Source organism: Gigantopelta aegis, chromosome 6, assembly GCF_016097555.1.
Source record: "Gigantopelta aegis isolate Gae_Host chromosome 6, Gae_host_genome, whole genome shotgun sequence".
NCBI lineage: Eukaryota > Metazoa > Mollusca > Gastropoda > Neomphalida > Peltospiridae > Gigantopelta > Gigantopelta aegis.
Genome location: NC_054704.1, coordinates 12,304,146 through 12,323,100, shown reverse-complemented (window position 1 = coordinate 12,323,100; position 18,955 = coordinate 12,304,146). Strand labels below are relative to the sequence as shown.

Below are 18,955 nucleotides of genomic sequence, written 5' to 3'. Positions count from 1 at the left end.
CAAACAAAAAATGTCTGTGGTCAGCGAATTCTTCATCCTTTGGCAAATGTTGGCCCACATTAAATTATCACCCCATTCAAGCGAGGCGCAAATGAGTTCAAGTGTGGATTAGACGCATAAATGAAGGGCACCGCACACAGATATACACTCAGATCTACCGTATCAACATTGCACAATGTCTGTGTCTAAGCAAACAGGCTGCGGACCGATCAAACAGACCTTGTTCTTTGCAGGTGAGGCCATTCTTTAGAAATTCACCTGAGGCCAAATATTGATGGAAGACACTGTATTTGGTGGCAGCTCATCAAGTAACCCGAGTGCTCAGATATATATTACATACAGGTGACATTTCAGCCAATGTGTTACTACTGAGTACTGACACAGTGTGTCAGTAGTAACACACATTCCAGTACAGGTGTAGGTTTTTAGCTTTATGTGGGTATGTGGCACATGCTTTGAAACAATGTATTCTAAAATTCACGTACCTGTATAATGGTACGTATACATGTATATTAAAGTCACTAACCCTAGGAGCCAGGGACAGAAACTAATATTTACACCACTCGTCCCTCATGAGTAGAACGTGTTGGGGAGGAATACAGGTTAAATGACACTATAGTTCCCAAGGCCAGTTAGACAGGGGTCGAAATTGGCCGACATTTCAAACAGATATTCTGTCCAGTAAGCTACAAATTCTGTTGGCCCAAATCAAAACCTGCCGTGACGACAGGTAAAACAATCTCCCGGCCCGTGGTGATGTTGACTGGCAATCAGTACTGCAGTATTTCTACCCCTGTTAGACACATGTATGTTCATTGTTATTATTTACCAGTTATACCAAGGTTTTTGGGGGTTCAGAATAGATTACATATGCTGCAGATATGCCAATCACCTGGATACACCCAATAATTGGGGGGAATAGTGAACCTTTCTATGCTACTAGTCATGCTGGCCAAAGTAAATTTTCTTAACTTCTTGTATAAAATACATTTCTAGCAAGCACAAACAAAAGATGACCAGAAAAGTTTGTAAAATTTGCCAAATATAAGCAGATCTCGCCATGACAAATATTTAAGGGAGTGAGCAATTGCTCCTCTAACTTAGATTATTGGTTATGATTATCAATTGCAGAAAGTAAGAATTCTTTAATATTTATAGGCCATTTTTTATGGGGTTGAAATTAGGAAATCGACTTACAGGCAGGGTCAACTTATAACTGATATATACAGTGTATGGTAGCCATTTAAGATATTACCATATTGAGCATTGATATTTAATCTGTTTGTAGTACTTTTTGTTTCAATTCACATGCTAAGTGGAGCTTAAAATTAGGCTCCTTGAAGTTTCTCTTGAAGAATATTTCATTAAAAAAAGCAAAATGGCAGGCAGCAAAAGTTTTGCATGTTTTTTGTCTTAGGAAATCTCAGCGAAGTCAATATAGGTGACATGATTACATTCTAGTGTGTGGAATCTGTGTACTCATAATGATAAAAACTTGTCAAAATGTGCAGAAAATCTAATTACATGGTAATTAAAAGAAAGAGAGTGATTTTTATTGGTGGTTAGCTCCAGGGTTCAGACTTTAGTCTCAGAGGAATGAGGAGGAGTTAGAGTAACACACATGCACGCAAGCCAGCACGCACACACACCACACACATGCACACAAGCCAGCACGCACACACACCACACACACCACACACATGCCAGCACGCACACACACCACACACATGCACACAAGCCAGCACGCACACACACACACCACACACATGCACGCAAGCCAGCACGCACACACACCACACACAAGCCAGCACGCACACCACACATGCACGCAAGCCAGCACGCACACACACACACCACACAGATGCACGCAAGCTTGCACGCACACACACCACACACATGCACACAAGCCGGCACGCACGCACACACACCACACACATGCACGCAAGCCAGCATGCACACACCACGCACACACCAAACACATGCACGCAAGCCAGCACGCATACCACACACATGCCAGCACACACACACCACACACATGCACACAAGTCAGCACGCACACACACCACACATGCCAGCACACACACACACCACACACATGTCAGCACGCACACACACCACACACATGCACGCAAGCCAGCACGCACACACCACACACATGCACGCAAGCCAGCACGCACACACACCACACACAAGCCAGCACGCATACCACACACATGCACGCAAGCCAGCACGCACACACACACATGCACGCAAGCTTGCACGCACACACACCACACACAAGCCGGCACGCACGCACACACACCACACACATGCACGCAAGCCAGCACGCACACACCACGCACACACCAAACACATGCACGCAAGCCAGCACGCATACCACACACATGCCAGCACACACACACCACACACATGCACACAAGTCAGCACGCACACACACCACACATGCCAGCACGCACACACACCACACACATGCCAGCACGCACACACACCACACACATGCACGCAAGCCAGCACGCACACACACCACACACATGCACGCAAGCCAGCACGCACACACACCACACACAAGCCAGCACGCATACCACACACATGCACGCAAGCCAGCACGCACACACACACCACACACATGCACGCAAGCCGGCACGCACGCACACACACCACACACATGCACGCAAGCCAGCACGCACACACCACGCACACACCAAACACATGCACACAAGCCAGCACGCACACCACACACATGCCAGCACACACACACCACACACATGCACACAAGCCAGCACGCACACACACCACACATGCCAGCACGCACACACACCACACATATGCCAGCACACACACACACATGCACACAAGCCAGCATGCACACACACCACACACATGCACGCAAGCCGGCACACACACACACATGCACGCAAGCCGGCACGCACACACCACACACACACACCAAACACATGCACACAAGCCAGCACGCACACACCACACACACACCAAACACATGCACACAAGCCAGCACGCGCACACACCACACACATGCCAGCACACACACACACCACACACATGCCAACACGCACACACACCACACACATGCCAGCACACACACACCACACACATGCCAGCACGCACACACACCAAACACATGCACGTAAGCCGGCACGCACACACCACACACATGCACACAAGCCGGCACGTACACACCACACACATGCATGCAAGCCAGCACACACACACACCACACACATGCACGCAAGCCAGCACGCACACCACACACACACCAAACACATGCACACAAGCCAGCACGCACCACACAAGCCAGCACGCACACACACCACACACATGCCAGCACACACACACCACACACATGCACGCACACACACCACACACATGCACGTAAGCCGGCACGCACACACACCACACACATGCACACAAGCAAGCACGCACACACACCATACACATGCACACAAGCCGGCACGCACACACGAGCCGGCATGCACACACACCATGCACATGCACGAAGCTGACACGCACACACACCACACACATGCACGCAAACCGGCACGCACACACATGCACGCGCACACACACCACACACATGCACGCAAGCCAGCACGTACACACCACACACATGCACGCAAGCCGACACACACACACACCACACACATGCATGCAAGCCAGCACGTACACACACCACACACATGCTCGCAAGCCGGCCGCACGCACGCATTCACACAAAAGGTGGTTACCACCAATCGTCTCAAACTCAAACAGGAGAATTCAATATGTTGAATGTCATACATTTGCAAGCTGGCTAATCCTGGACCTGCCAGTGGCCCGTCTAGTGAGCCTTTACGCTTTACTGTGTTGTATTGTGTTTGGATTAGGGAATGAAAAGTATACGAAGATGAGCTGAACTTCTATCTGTTAATCTGAACTTTGAAGATGCTGATAAAATCACATTTCTCCAAATATATTTATAATGAATGGTGAACTTCAGTTGACACCAATAGGGAAGCCATTACAAGGTCTATCAGTCATCTCTTTACTACATGTATGAGTACCATATCTTATTAAACTTTTATCCAAAAAGTACTGTAATCACAGTATATGTGTGCTTGTACAAAGATATCTGTGTGTGTGTGTGTATACACACACAAATACATACATGTACATACAGACCTGTGTGTGTGTGTGTCTATGTATGTGAAAAGTGTGTGCATGTGATTTTTAATGCTGATATGAAGGTGTAAAATGTTCTCTTCCAAAATTGATCGTAAGAGAGAGGTAGGAGGCATGATGAACATCCATAGGTGCAACTATAAACCAAGTTTCACTGACCTAGGACTTGTAGTTTGTGTGAAACTGATTTTAAATACAGAATTTGCCTACTAACCTTTGCAGGATAAAAGCGGTATCTTAAGACAGTAACTAGTTATTTTATTTATCCTGTAACATAGTACTTAACCAGTTGTTTTAAGAACTCTATCTGTGGCTAGTTATTTTATTTATCCTGTAACATAGTACTTAACCAGTTGTTTTAAGAACTCTATCTGTGGCTAGTTATTTTATTTATCCTGTAACATAGTACTTAACCAGTTGTTTTAAGAACTCTATCTGTGGCTAGCATGTCTCTCATAACCTTGCTTTTCTCATTTTTAATTGTGGAAATCAGAGGCTGTGAAATTACCTTTAGTCTTTTTGAGGTTGTGAAATGACCTTTAGTCAATTGGAGGCTATGAAACATTGGTTTCTATTTAACTCATATATCTATATCTATATCTAGATCTAGATCTACATCTAGATATAGTATCTATATCTATATATATTTATTACCCCAGCAGGCACTCATAACGGGGAAAATAAAAATACTAATTTCTCACTGAGAAATTATCATGCATTGGTTTAACATATTGGGACGATTTGACACCAACAAACCAATCACCTTGTCGGTACTAAATATGACGCCATCACGATTTGGCAAAGCACATACAATGACATCACGTAGTTTAATGCAATTTATTATAGTTTTTTTTTTTTTTTTACAGAATATATAGAACTTTGGGTTTTGAAAATTATCTGTGAACTGTGAATAAAATACAAAGTTAAAGCAATACCCAGAACTATATATCGTTTCTATATACATGGACGTGTAGCCGATGTAGGCTGTATCGAAAAAAAAGGCTTTAAAAAAACAAACATATATAGCTGGGGTAATAAATAGAATAACAAACTCGGTACCAGTTATTATCAAATTTATGTCCCTCGTCAAATAATTTTCACTTGTCACTCACTAAAGCTCGTGACAAGTGAAAATTATTTCACTCGGGACATAAATTTGATAATAACTGATAACTCGTTTATTATCCTCTATATATACTATGTTGACTATGACAAACTAAAAGCACAGCGAGAAAGTGACCAGGATGGAAAGCTAACCTTGTGGAAAGGGTCTGGAGAATGCTGGAAGCTGAGCAGCATGTAGGACATGATGTTGAAACTCGCCTCTCGAGCCACGGGGTAGCGGAACTTCTCTACAACCTGGCAACACAACGGGAAAACACCAATACAATGTGCTCTACAAACATAAACATCACTTATTCAGACATGTCTTTGTAGGCCAAAATTACTACAATTTGTTTTCACCAATCATATTACCCATTACTGCCATAATTATCAAAATCACAGACTGAACCCGTTCTATATAGAGATTATTAAACAAGCTTGTGTGTGGTACTGATTTTATGAAACGAGTGTCAGGATTTTTGTATTGTCCCAGCGAGAGTCAGGGTAATACATTAATCCTGACACGAGTTTCTTTATTATCCATATTATTATTGCTGTTTTCTTTATGAATAACAAGACCCAACTCAAAATGTTTCAGCCACAAATAGAAGAAAACGATGAAATGACATCATATTTTAAATTGCATACTGAGCTAGACCTGGAGAAGGAACATCATGTTATGTCGCTTCCCAACATTACATCATCACCCTTATTATTACAGATGTGCTTCATATGATTATTATTAACTCGGTTATGTTGAATCGTGTAGATAATAAAAACATAAACATCATTTATACAGAAATGTTTTTGTACATAAAAATTACTACAATTTGTTTTCACCGATCATATTACCCATTGCTGCCATAATTATCAAAATCACAGACTGAACATTTTTAATATTGCTTTTTAACATCAATGTTTAAGTTACATACCAAGTCAATTTTCTCCTCAGTAACAGTGGTCAACACTGAGTACTTCTTAGCAAGTGCCAATTCCTTGAGAAAGGCGATCACCCATTTGTCGATATTTTTCACGGTTGGCCAGGCCAGCCAATCGATCATCTTCTGAAGTGCCAAGGTGATGCTGGTGTCCTCCACCACGGGGTCTGTGACGGCGTTCTCCACCACCTCGTTGGCAATCTCCATCGGGATGTAGCGCACGAGGACGCCCAGACAGAACGACGACTCCACTTCATCCTCCAAGGAAATCAGAGTGAAAATAGCACGGAGAGAGTCTAGAATTACGGAGCGGTCCATGTTGCTCCAGATCTTGTGGAGAAATTCCGCCACCGCGTTGGCGTCCTGCACAAACTGGAGAATACAGTTCTCATCCTCTGGCACGGAACAGTGAGCAAGAGCATTGATGATGGCAATGCAGAAGCGCGAGGTGAAGTCTCCACTGGGGATGCAGTCCCTGAACTCTTCGAGGAACATGGTGAAGTTGCGGAGACACTTCATCTCGACGTGGTCCTCCATGTACTTGATGGCCTTCGCTTGGATCACCTGCACGTGGCTCTGGAACGTCGCCGTCTTCTGCAGCAGACGCAGAGACTCCTGTAACAAGATTGGCACGTTAGCCATGTTCCGGTACTTTTTCTCGAGCAGGTTCAACAGGAATTCCCGGTCGAAAAACGTCTCCAGCGTGGAGACATCATGTTGGGACCACTGTAGGTAGACCTGCAGGCCCGAGGCAACGGTCAGTTCGCAGGTTCCGTCAAGAAACCAATCGGCACAGATTTCAAGAACAGAGCGCACCACATTAGGAGGATGCTTTTCCTGGCCTTTCTGGGCAATCTTTTCAATGAGCTGCCTCTTCATGGGGTCAGGGTGATTGGAGATGATGATCCCCTGCAGTATGCGATCCATGTTGTCAATGTCGTGCTGTAAGAAGAAATAAAAAAAAAAAAAAAAAATGTACAAGAAACTATTTTCTTTATGACACCTCAGCACATTTTAAACAACTCTTTGGTGTCTAACAAATGCTTATTTCCACATTTGATTGACAGAGAGAAAGAGAGAAAACCCGATGATACCATATCTGCAATTCTTACTGATAAAAGTGGCAAGTGATTTTTATATGCACTTTCCCATAGAGAGGACAGAACATAGTACAGTCTTTGATGTACTAATCATGGGACACTGGCTGGGATGGAAAAAAAACTCTAATTCAATAAGGGTGATCAATCCTGCAACAGGAAACATTTTGTTAAGTGTGAGAGATCACTACACAATTTTAAAACATTAAACAGTATTTGCTAGTAAATTTTCAGTTGACTAGAAATACCATAATCAAAATTTTGAAAGCAAAATGTTTCCTAGAGTGCAACTCATCACATTTCTGGCAAGCTGTCCCACTGAGCTACATCCTGCCCCAAAATATTCACAATCATGGAGCATGATAACTGATATACGTGTACAATCATGGAGCACGATAACTGATATACGTGTACAATCATGGAGCACGATAACTGATATACGTGTACAATCATGGAGCACGATAACTGATATACGTGTACAATCATGGAGCACGATAACTGATATACGTGTACAATCATGGAGCACGATAACTGATATACCTGTACAATCATGGAGCACGATAACTGATATACCTGTACAATCATGGAGCACGATAACTGATATACGTGTACAATCATGGAGCACGATAACTGATGTACCTGTACAATCATGGAACACGATAACTGATGTACCTGTACAATCATGGAGCACGATAACTGATGTACGTGTACAATCATGGAGCACGATAACTGATGTACGTGTACAATCATGGAGCACGATAACTGATGTACGTGTACAATCATGGAGCACGATAACTGATATACCTGTACAATCATGGAGCACGATAACTGATATACGTGTACAATCATGGAGCACGATAACTGATATACGTGTACAATCATGGAGCACGATAACTGATATACGTGTACAATCATGGAGCACTATAACTGATATACGTGTACAATCATGGAGCACGATAACTGATATATGTGTACAATCATGGAGCACGATAACTGATATACGTGTACAATCATGGAGCACGATTACTGATATACGTGTACAATCATGGAGCACGATAACTGATATACGTGTACAATCATGGAGCACGATAACTGATGTACCTGTACAATCATGGAACACGATAACTGATGTACCTGTACAATCATGGAGCACGATAACTGATGTACGTGTACAATCATGGAGCACGATAACTGATGTACGTGTACAATCATGGAGCACGATAACTGATGTACGTGTACAATCATGGAGCATGATAACTGATATACCTGTACAATCATGGAGCACGATAACTGATAGACGTGCACAATCATGGAGGACGATAACTGATAGACGTGCACAATCATGGAGCACGATAACTGATATACGTGCACAATCATGGAGCACGATAACTGATATACCTGTACAATCATGGAGCACGATAACTGATATACCTGTACAATCATGGAGCACGATAACTGATATACCTGTAAAATCATGGAGCACGATAACTGATAGACGTGTACAATCATGGAGCACGATAACTGATAGACGTGTACAATCATGGAGCACGATAACTGATAGACGTGTACAATCATGGAGCACGATAACTGATATACGTGTACAATCATGGAGCACGATAATTGATATACGTGTACAATCATGGAGCACGATAACTGATATATGTGTACAATCATGGAGCATGATAACAGACCTTTGTTTTTGAAAAAGACAGGAGTGCTAAAAATCGCACTCCTCAAAATGCTTACGGGGTGGGGTGGGGGGGGGGGGGGGGTTGTGTGTGTGTGTGTGTGTGGAAATAACACTCCTCAAAATGCAGAGGAGGGGGAAAAAATCGCACCCCTCAAAACAGTCACAATTAGAGGCAAGAGACCGAGAGGAATTGCAACTATGAACATGATTTTAAATGTCTAATAAAACTCTCACAAAAATAATGCCAGTAGGCCTATTTGTGAATATTTTAAACTAAAAAGAAATTAACAGTGTAACAACCACATGGCACAGGGTTACCGTTATCACATTTATCATATCATAATATACATGTTATGTACCTGCAAATTCTCTGTTTAAAAAAAATAATAATGTCATAACAGAGAAAATTTAAACATCTATTGTTTTCTACGCAAATATATCTTCTACAATTTTTATAAATATATATTTTTTGCAAACAGGGTTAACTTTCATTATCGGTGTACTGTAGTTAACACGTCATTTATTATACTACAAACTCGAATCATAGCAACCCAGAAAAAAAGAACAAAACAAAACAAAACAAAAACTAACAAACAAAAACAAAAACAAAAACAAAAAACAAACAACCAACAAAACCACCCTAATGTAAAATTAATTTAAAAATATAAAATTCGAATTACCGAGTTGAAATTAAATCGGTGTATGTTTGTTTCAGGTGCCCGTCAAGCGATCACATATAGGCCTACTAGAAATCTGACTCTACTAAGGTCAATGACTTTGGCTTTAAATCACGTGTCAGTATCGTGAAACAGAAAGTAGAAATGTCTGTGAGTACGGCACTATTAAACGAAATCAAAACCTGCTTTACTAACTTAGTGTTTTTGTTGGTGTACGCGTTTACTGTGATACATGTATCAACATGTATAAACATTATACACATAGAATTATTGGAACATGATCTACAACAGACAATATCTACTAAATACAAACTTACAAAGTATATTTTTATAGGTTTTAAAAAGGAATGTTATTTGATTGTTTTAATATCTGTCATTGTCCTCAATATATCCTGAATTCCAACCATTTTAGTCAGGAACTTTTGGCTCTGAATGGAATAGTATTAATACTATTATATCACAGCATCAAAAGAACATTTACTATTGGACTATCACAAATGTTAATACCATGGTGTAGGAATTACATTGTGTGTATGTCAACACATGATAAGAAATTCTACTGGTTAGTGACTTGAGTGTATACATGTTTCTGTACAATAAAATAAAAAAAATTAGTTTACGTAAGCTCACATTTCTTCTTCATTTACATATAATTCAGATTCTATATTTTATTTTTTAACCAATGTGTTATTTCATGTTTCCACAATGTATGCAATGACATGTATTAGCACACACAGCCTACAGTACCAGTCATAAGCAATCACTGTATTAATTCACTGAACAATATGGGGGAAGACTTGGTAGACAGATGTAGCAAACTGGGAAATCTGAATGACAATTAGCATTTTCAAAATCATATCTCTGCACAAGATAGAGTAATAACAAGTGTTCCTCTGAGTCACTGTCAGGTGTTTCATCATTAGGATGGCTACTACTTTCCAAGATGATACATGCTTCCTATTTCTGGAAAACAGACACAAAAGAATACACGGAGCACATATATACATTGCTATTGGGAAATGATGAATGTGGCATGAAATCTGAATGACATACACACAGACTGACAGACTACTACATGCCAGGATGACACATGCTTCCTATTTATGGATAACAGACAAGAAAAGATACATGTACATGCAGCACATATATACATTGACTCACAATGTATTGGGAAATTATGAATGTGGCAGGGAATATAGATAAGAAACGCTCCTCTTGGGAATGAAGCAACGTGGACTTTGATATGGATTTGGATGGTGTGATATTGACCCCCCAAAAAGCTGCTAATAGAATAAAAACATAACTAAATAAAGGTAAATAACAATAAAAAATATATATACAGCAGAGGGAAAAAGAGATGGAAAGATGTATGAATGCAAATTTATGTGAAGATTAAGAGTCATGCTATGTGTAAATCTGCCCGATTCTATGTATATGTATAAGATATGTTACGACCTCGTATCAAATGACACATCTTACATGTGGCATAACTGTATATCCAGGGCATACAATTTGAGTAGACTTGGCACTCAACCAACCACATGCAGAACAATGAGTAAGAGACTTAATCCCACATTGATAATGACCTTCTCACAAACTGTCATTCAATATTTTACCTTTAAAGTTAATTACATTTAAAATATTTGGTATCACAGATAAGAATGTTATTACAGTGACGAGGCTCATGGAAGTATATAAAAGATTGGTCCAACCATGTGCAGATCACATGCGAGATCAGACATGGTGAAACAATCTCCGTAAATAAGAAACAGAATAGATTTAATCATCCAAAAGATATACCGATGTCCTTAAGTTTGGACACTATTTCAACATGTTCCTCCATATTTAGGTCACGGATTTATCCAGGATTTTTTGCTAGGGTCTCATGTCTGATGGGATTGGGAAAATGAGCACAAGTAAATCATACTTGGAATATTTATTCAGGCCAATGAATGATGCAGTTATATTAATTATTAATTTCTTAGAACAGACATAATTAAATATATATAATTCTACTGGGAATTTTTAACATAAAAATTGGGAACTTTCAGTGCCACTCTCTTTTAGGAAGGGGCCTATGTTAGGACCCACAGAACACCTGGATAAATCACTGTAGGTACAGACCAGGCAGCCCACAACATGCTTCCAATGATTTCAAATCTGTGTAAAAACCATTTATGGGTAAGCAAAAAGAAACTCAGGTAATCCATCTCTTTTTTTTTCCAAACCTGTCATGACAGGGTTGAAATATTTTTACATTTTGGGCTACCAGGTACCTAAAATGTGGTAGCCCAGTCGTGATGACCATGTAAATGATGTCCCAAATTTAAATGCACAAACAAAAATTGAATTACACAAAGTTTGCCCTGCGCAAGCAACGTGCGTGCGAATGAAATGATCGTTCTCGTAATTTTCAGAAGCCTGCACCAGGTTATACAAATAACATGTAAAATATTATAAAACACATGTCTCTTATTAACATCTAACCATTTACCTCTGTCCTAGACTGACAGCACAGACAGCTGAGCTATGTGCCCAGGGCAGCTGACATATTATTATGTACCCAGGACAGCATGCTTGGACACATACCCGCAAGCACAATAAACAAATTAAAATGCAGGCAAGTAAGTTCAGTCCTTTAAAAGAATATTTTATGAGGATAACCCAAATAAGCAGTGTATGTTAGATATACTAGATGTTACACAAGTATATGATTACGTTCTTACACCAGCATTTACATACATGTGTACATGAATGTTTACAGAGGGTTAAAACCTTCAAAGAAAACGGTGGAATTCAAATGATAGGAATATACATTAACGTGGCACAACACCAGCGAGCGGTCAGCCCGAGGCAAGGATTCGTCTATACTCCGCTGCCTGCCGTCTGTCACATTACCGTACAGTACAGTACACGTACAAGAAGTGAAAAAAAACCTAAACTGTGTTTGTGAACCAGGCTAAGGGTTCAGTGACATTCCAACAACGTTTGATTACGTACACATACATATGTATGTACTGTAAGCTTGTAAACATAGTTTAACATAAGAGCTACATGAATATTTATATACATGAACATGCCACTTGCAGATGATGATAATGTTTCCTGTAGATTTGGAGATTTTAAAGAATAGAATTTAAAATATGACGCTATAGTGTATAGAATCCATTCAGCAAATATAAAACCATGATCAAACATATCCAATCATGGGGTATGGAATTCTTGGTTCACACAGTGGCCCCTTTTGATATTTACTTACTGCCCCGACCTACCCCCCATCTCCACTAATCTTTACCACTATACCTTCACTAGTTTCTTTCATTACCCACTCTTGGTCACTTGTTTGAATGCAGGACAGAACCTTGGCCCACAAGAAGTGTGTTTGAAAAAAGCTTTCTCACTCTCACCAATATTCTCTGTCCTAACTGAAATACTTCGCAACTCAAACTGACACCCAGTACATGTAATTATAAGCATGTTTGTCATATTGGTGAGTGAGTTTATTGTTGTAAAATACATACATGTACCAACACATTAACCCTGAACTATTGTGGCAGGCAGTTGTGTTCTACCATTGACAAGCCAAACAGGCACAACACTTAGATGTGAATTGATGCACATCCAATACAGTTATTTTCAGTTCTGGTTCACAAATTACTGCTACAAAGTAACTGAATTTATTTGGAATTCAGTCCACATACATATGTGAAAGTTGGAATTCACTTCCATGTCTGTTCAGTTGAATTTTTAGTATTTTTAATAAGTCACATGATGTCATATGAAAAATATCGGACAACCCCAGTTGCAGATGCTGAAAGCACTTTTTGTGGAGTCTATCAATGGTCACCTCATGGAATCCACTTCTGGTTCAAAGAGCATCAATGTGTATTGGGGAACCAAACTGGATGTGTTAAGATCATGTACTATAGGGTGTATACTACCAAATCAAATCCCATAGACAACAACAGTAACATATGTGGCTAAAACTCCTACCTGCAGGATACAATCGACATAAACACCACAGATATAAATACTACCGCCCCTCACCCTTAAAGTGAATCAGAAAAAAATGGGGGTCAAGCTGCTCATTTCTGAGATAACAGGTAGCGTCTATGACTACCCTAGTTCCGCACAAAATTCGAGTACTTTTTTTTACAGGTACCCCATACATGTTTCAAGCACAATGTTACTTGACTCAGTGGTACTAGATGAAATAAAATTGCATATTTTTTTACCCAGATGAAACTCTTCTCTTTTTTTTACAACCAACACACTCACATTTATCACCAATCACAGGACTTGTGGCGTTCACTTCTCTATCAAAAGTTGGGTGTAACTCGAACTTTGACCCAGCCAGAAGTTATTTGGTTTAGAACTACCTATAACTGTAAGTTATAAAATGTTTAATTATACATGACTTTGGTTTTATTTTTGTTTGGGTTTTTTTAAAGCATTAGGAAAATTAGGAAATCTTGTATGATTATGGCAACTACTAAAATTAACAAACTCACACGTAACAAGACATCTTGTTCGCTTATTCAAATAGCTGCAAACAAATGTTGTTTTAGTAAAACAGAAACAACAATGGAAAATGAATGTACAATTCCCATGAAAAAGATGATCTGCATACATACGCATGTATGTACCATGCACAGAAGGTTTATAATAAAGTTCTAAAGTTGCCTTTTTGCAAGTTCTTCTTTTTATTACCTGTGTTTACAAAACTTTTAGAGTCTAAGACTCAAGTCTCTAACAAGATCTTGTGACTTTAAAATCATGTCAGCACATATAAATTGCATGTATGTGTTGTCAGTAATGATTTCAATATAGACTCCAGAAGTTTTAGAAGCATAGGCCCATATCTACTCTAGAAAATAAATCCTAAATCCAATAACTCCAAATGTTGATGTCTACATCCCATACAATTTCCTTTTGTGTGTTTGTGTTTGTGTGGTGCGTGTCGGCGGGGAGGAGGGCAATACAATACTGTGGTCATTAAGAATAAATATTTTGAATTTAGTTTTACCCTCACACTCACTGACAGCATCCTCACACTCACTGACAGCATTGTACAGAGTTGTAAATCATGAACATAAAAAGACTGATGTTCTTGAGAGAGCTATTCAGTGTATTAAATGTTTGAATATGACTTAGATATGTCATGATAAAGATGTCCCCACAAGAACGTGTACTGATAAGGTCACTAGCTGCACAGGCATGCATGTATTAACTGAGAAACTTACGGAGTACATGTAGGTAGGTGTGTTATGAAGTTATCAGAGCAGTTAGATAACTCTGTATCACATTGTAATTATAAACCATTACTCAGACTGCATTGAAACTGCTGATGTCCTATTAAAATTCCGAAATAGATATTGTTGCAACTTCCAGTTCATGGATGGGAAAGAATTATTATCTTTTTAAAGTGACACCTAGCTGCATAACATATAGTTAATATGACACTTTAAAATATGAAAACTGATGCCATCACATAAGCTAGGTCTTTTGAATAGCAGCAAAGAATGTTTTTGTTCAGGGTTTTTTTTACTTCCCAAACAGGACAGCACATATGACAGCCTTTGATATCAGATGTGAGGCACCGATTGGGATGCATAAGAAACAACTGTTGGGTCCAACAAAGGGGTTAGATCCTACAAGCTATCATATCTCAGGAAAGTGTTCTAACACTGATGGACACCCTGCCTTTCCAGTGCTTGGATACATGTATTAAATCCTATCCTACATTTTCAGTATCATGCGATTGTGACATAATTAGCACCACTTAAATGAACTAAAAACAAAAATTAAATTAAGTCCAGTTTTAATTCAAGACACAGAGGCAAATCTGCAACACAGCTTAAAGTTGGGGAAGGAGGTTATTGCCCTGGGACTTCCATCAAATCTGTGAAACCAACTCTGATTTACAACCACTGCATGAAGCCCAATGTTGTACATGGACAATATGTGATGACACAAGCTATTTGATGATTTTGCATGTTCGCTGCTGCATTTAAGCGGGGCGGCCCGCCCAGCTATTGTATTTTGTCACCGTTCTTTCACGTTTGGCTGCCCTCCTTTATTTTTCTGCACCCCTCTTTATTTTCCAGCACCCTACTATATTTTATAGCACCCATCTCCTTTATTTCCAAATGCACACTTTTTTCCACAACAAACAAAATTTGATCAGTCTGTACACTGGACATCAAAGGAAACAAGCCGATGTGTATGGAAAAGCAGCCGACGAAAAACTTCAGTAGCTTACGACAGTTATTGTAACATAATTTAACTATTTTTTAACAGCCTCTATTTTGTCCCATACCTGTATCCATTTGTATGTTTGACATACACACAATAAAAGTTCTAGTTTATTTGAGCAATGAAAACATTTAATTTTTTATCAATTCAGCAATCTCCAACTGAAAACACTTCTTTGGCGCCAAATTTATCACATGATTAGAACGGTCATTCTGTCTTTTATGTTCGCTAACTATCATCTAATATTGTGTCCTCAATTACAAATTTAATTGGTTGTAACTGATGATTTTTTTGGATTTTGTTTTCATTTGTTTATGTAGCAATTCTTTATAAAATATAAGAAACTTTTCATTTTAGGGGGAATATCACCACTTATAAAAACCAACAGAAGTGGTAGTGTTCATCATTAAAATCATTTATCTTGGGTGCCAAATAATATATACATCGCCTTTACAAAAACAAAACTGGCAATATCAAAGCAATCGATTCATTCGATGAACAGAATATTTTTAATCCCACCTTAGGGGATCACTTTACAAAAATCTTTATTGTTTTTCATATATCTTGAAATATTTATCAAAATAATATTAAAACTTTGATCGCTTCAGCAAAACGAATGCCCGTGAATGTCAGACTGACAACATCTCCGGTTCAACTAATGGTACATAAAAGATGAGTCAGCTTGTATTCCATACCAACTTTTTTGTACTAAATACTGACAGGCAAAATAAGGAGTATGTCTTTCCACAAAGTCGACCAACATACAATGATATATAGTAACCAAGGTTAACTTTGGGGGATGGGGGTCATTTTTGGGGGGGTTGAAGGATGGGGTGTCGAGTGGCTGCCCTCCTTTAATTTTCACCAGCTAGGGTTTGGTTATGGTTCATCGCTTACACATTGTGTTTCTTACATTTAATTTATTCAACCAAATTTCAATATCCTCGCTGCTCATGTACTGAAACAGAGTTCTATATACGTACATGTAAGTATAACAGTACAAAGTATACACTACACGGCACATGTATTTGTCCTGTTAAACCCACTACATGTATGTCAAACAGAAATACGTAAATCATTAATCATAACATTGGTGCAGCAAGGTCCTGCTATCTTACTAATGCTTGATGGAAAAGTTGCTGGAGTGTGTGGGCGTGGGTGGGAAATATTTTGGGTGTGTGTAAGTGTGGGTGGGCCCAAGTCTAAGTGTGTATGACACCCTGTATGAAACATACAGGGTGTTTTTATATTGCTTCTGTACCCACCACTTAAAGATCAGGATATATAGCTTTCACAGAATAATGCCTATCTCATGAGAGATGGGTCATATAATAAGGTCCCTCAGTGAACCAACCCACTATTTTAATTGGATTTTCACCCTATATCCAATTACGGTTGAAACATGCTGTCCTGGACACACAATCCAGCTATCTGGGCTGTCTGTCCAGGACAGTAGTTAGAGGTTAGTTGTTAGTGGTTAGTGACAGAGAATTCAGTGTAGGACCCAGTACCCACAAGCCTTAAGTCTGACAGCCTAAATATTATAACACCAAACCTGATTAGCACATTAAATAATTTTTCCATACTATCATGGGGATTATCATGTAAAATATTCTTGACCCACTAGTACAACAGTGGGACACAAAAATCAACATGTATTAGGATCGCCTAACACAGAACAGCATGTGAGAGTTGAATCAACATGGGAGTTAACCAGCATGGACATGACAAGAACCACTTGAACATCACAAGTATACAGAGTGACATATAAACCACTGTTCACGGTTCTAATTCACAAAATACCATTTCAATTCAGGGATGCATACCTGAAAAATTATATTGTTTTACTGCCATGCATCTACAATTTTAGTTGTGGATTGGATCAGTAAAGATTTTGCTTGACTCTTCTTTTTTTTCTGTCTTTTTCTTTTAATTAAACATATGGATGAACAAATATGGGTGTTGGTTAGGTTAGGGACTTTTTCCATCGTAAAATCAACATTTTAGATGCATAAACTGTTAGGAGATGGATATGGGTATCAAAGAGAGAGAAAGAAAAAAGTGTACTCTTTGGTTGTAAAAATATAAACAGTCCCTAAGTTGACCAACTTGAAAACAGCTGTTTGACGTAATTTTCCAGTAAACAAACTATGAATATGTAAATCAATTGAGTACAACACCTTTTCAAAGTCAGTTTAGACCTAGCAATTAAAAACATATTGTGATTGTGGAGAATATGCATATAAAAATCCCCATGCTGCTAACCTATGTATAGTGCACAACACATATCTTGTTAATCTCTAGACCAAGTATCGTGATTTCTGTATGTCAGACACCTGATAATACGTAAGTGAAACCCACTACATTTTTTCATTGGCAGCAAACAATCTTTTATAAGCAATTTCCCATAGGCAGAACAGCACATACCACAATATCTGATACAGTCATGGGGCACTGGTTGGGATGGGGGAAATTTTTTATCACAGAATGGATCCACCAAGGCAATTCGCAGGATTGATCTCTACTGGTAGATTCATTATGTTCACAATCAAATCAATCTTTCATCACTGGTATATTCAGGCCTCAATTTGGCAAATAAGAGGGCAAGACCATTTGGCAAATAAGAGGGCAACACCATTTGGCAAATAAGACGGCAAGACCATTTGGCGGCCCTAGACTGATGGAGATTTATGGGGATCATTACGGTCAAAAGGTAGGGCAACAAGGCAAACTTCAATCTTCAACAAGTGTTTCAATATAACACGACAGCACCCATTCAAAATAAAGAAGTGTGAAAAATGTCATATTTTTGTAATAAAAGAACTTTCAGGAATCTCGTTCGAGTATGATGACCAATTACTAACAGTTATATGCAAATTAAGGCATGGCCAGTTTGGCCATGAGACTTTGTTTAATTTCCAAGACATGGGAGTAAATGACTAGGGCATTACATCAATTTGCAACATGACCACCATTAAATTCGAGCCCTGTATATTAAAGGTTGAGGTATGTGCTGAT

The 18,955-nt window shown here is 39.3% G+C and overlaps 1 protein-coding gene across 2 annotated transcripts in view; it reads right to left on the bottom strand.

Moving 5' to 3' along the window:
* LOC121374065 (ubiquitin carboxyl-terminal hydrolase 35-like) overlaps positions 1 to 18,955 on the bottom strand; it is a 51,601-nt gene that overhangs the window by 10,975 nt on the left and 21,671 nt on the right. For both annotated transcript variants that reach the window (XM_041500962.1, XM_041500961.1), the window contains 2 exons: positions 6,213 to 7,160; positions 5,434 to 5,535 (listed from right to left, as the gene is read on the bottom strand). In XM_041500962.1, the coding sequence (XP_041356896.1) occupies positions 5,434 to 5,535; positions 6,213 to 7,145 (1,035 nt within the window). In that variant the 5' untranslated portion in view covers positions 7,146 to 7,160. The remainder of the gene's footprint in view (positions 1 to 5,433; positions 5,536 to 6,212; positions 7,161 to 18,955) is intronic.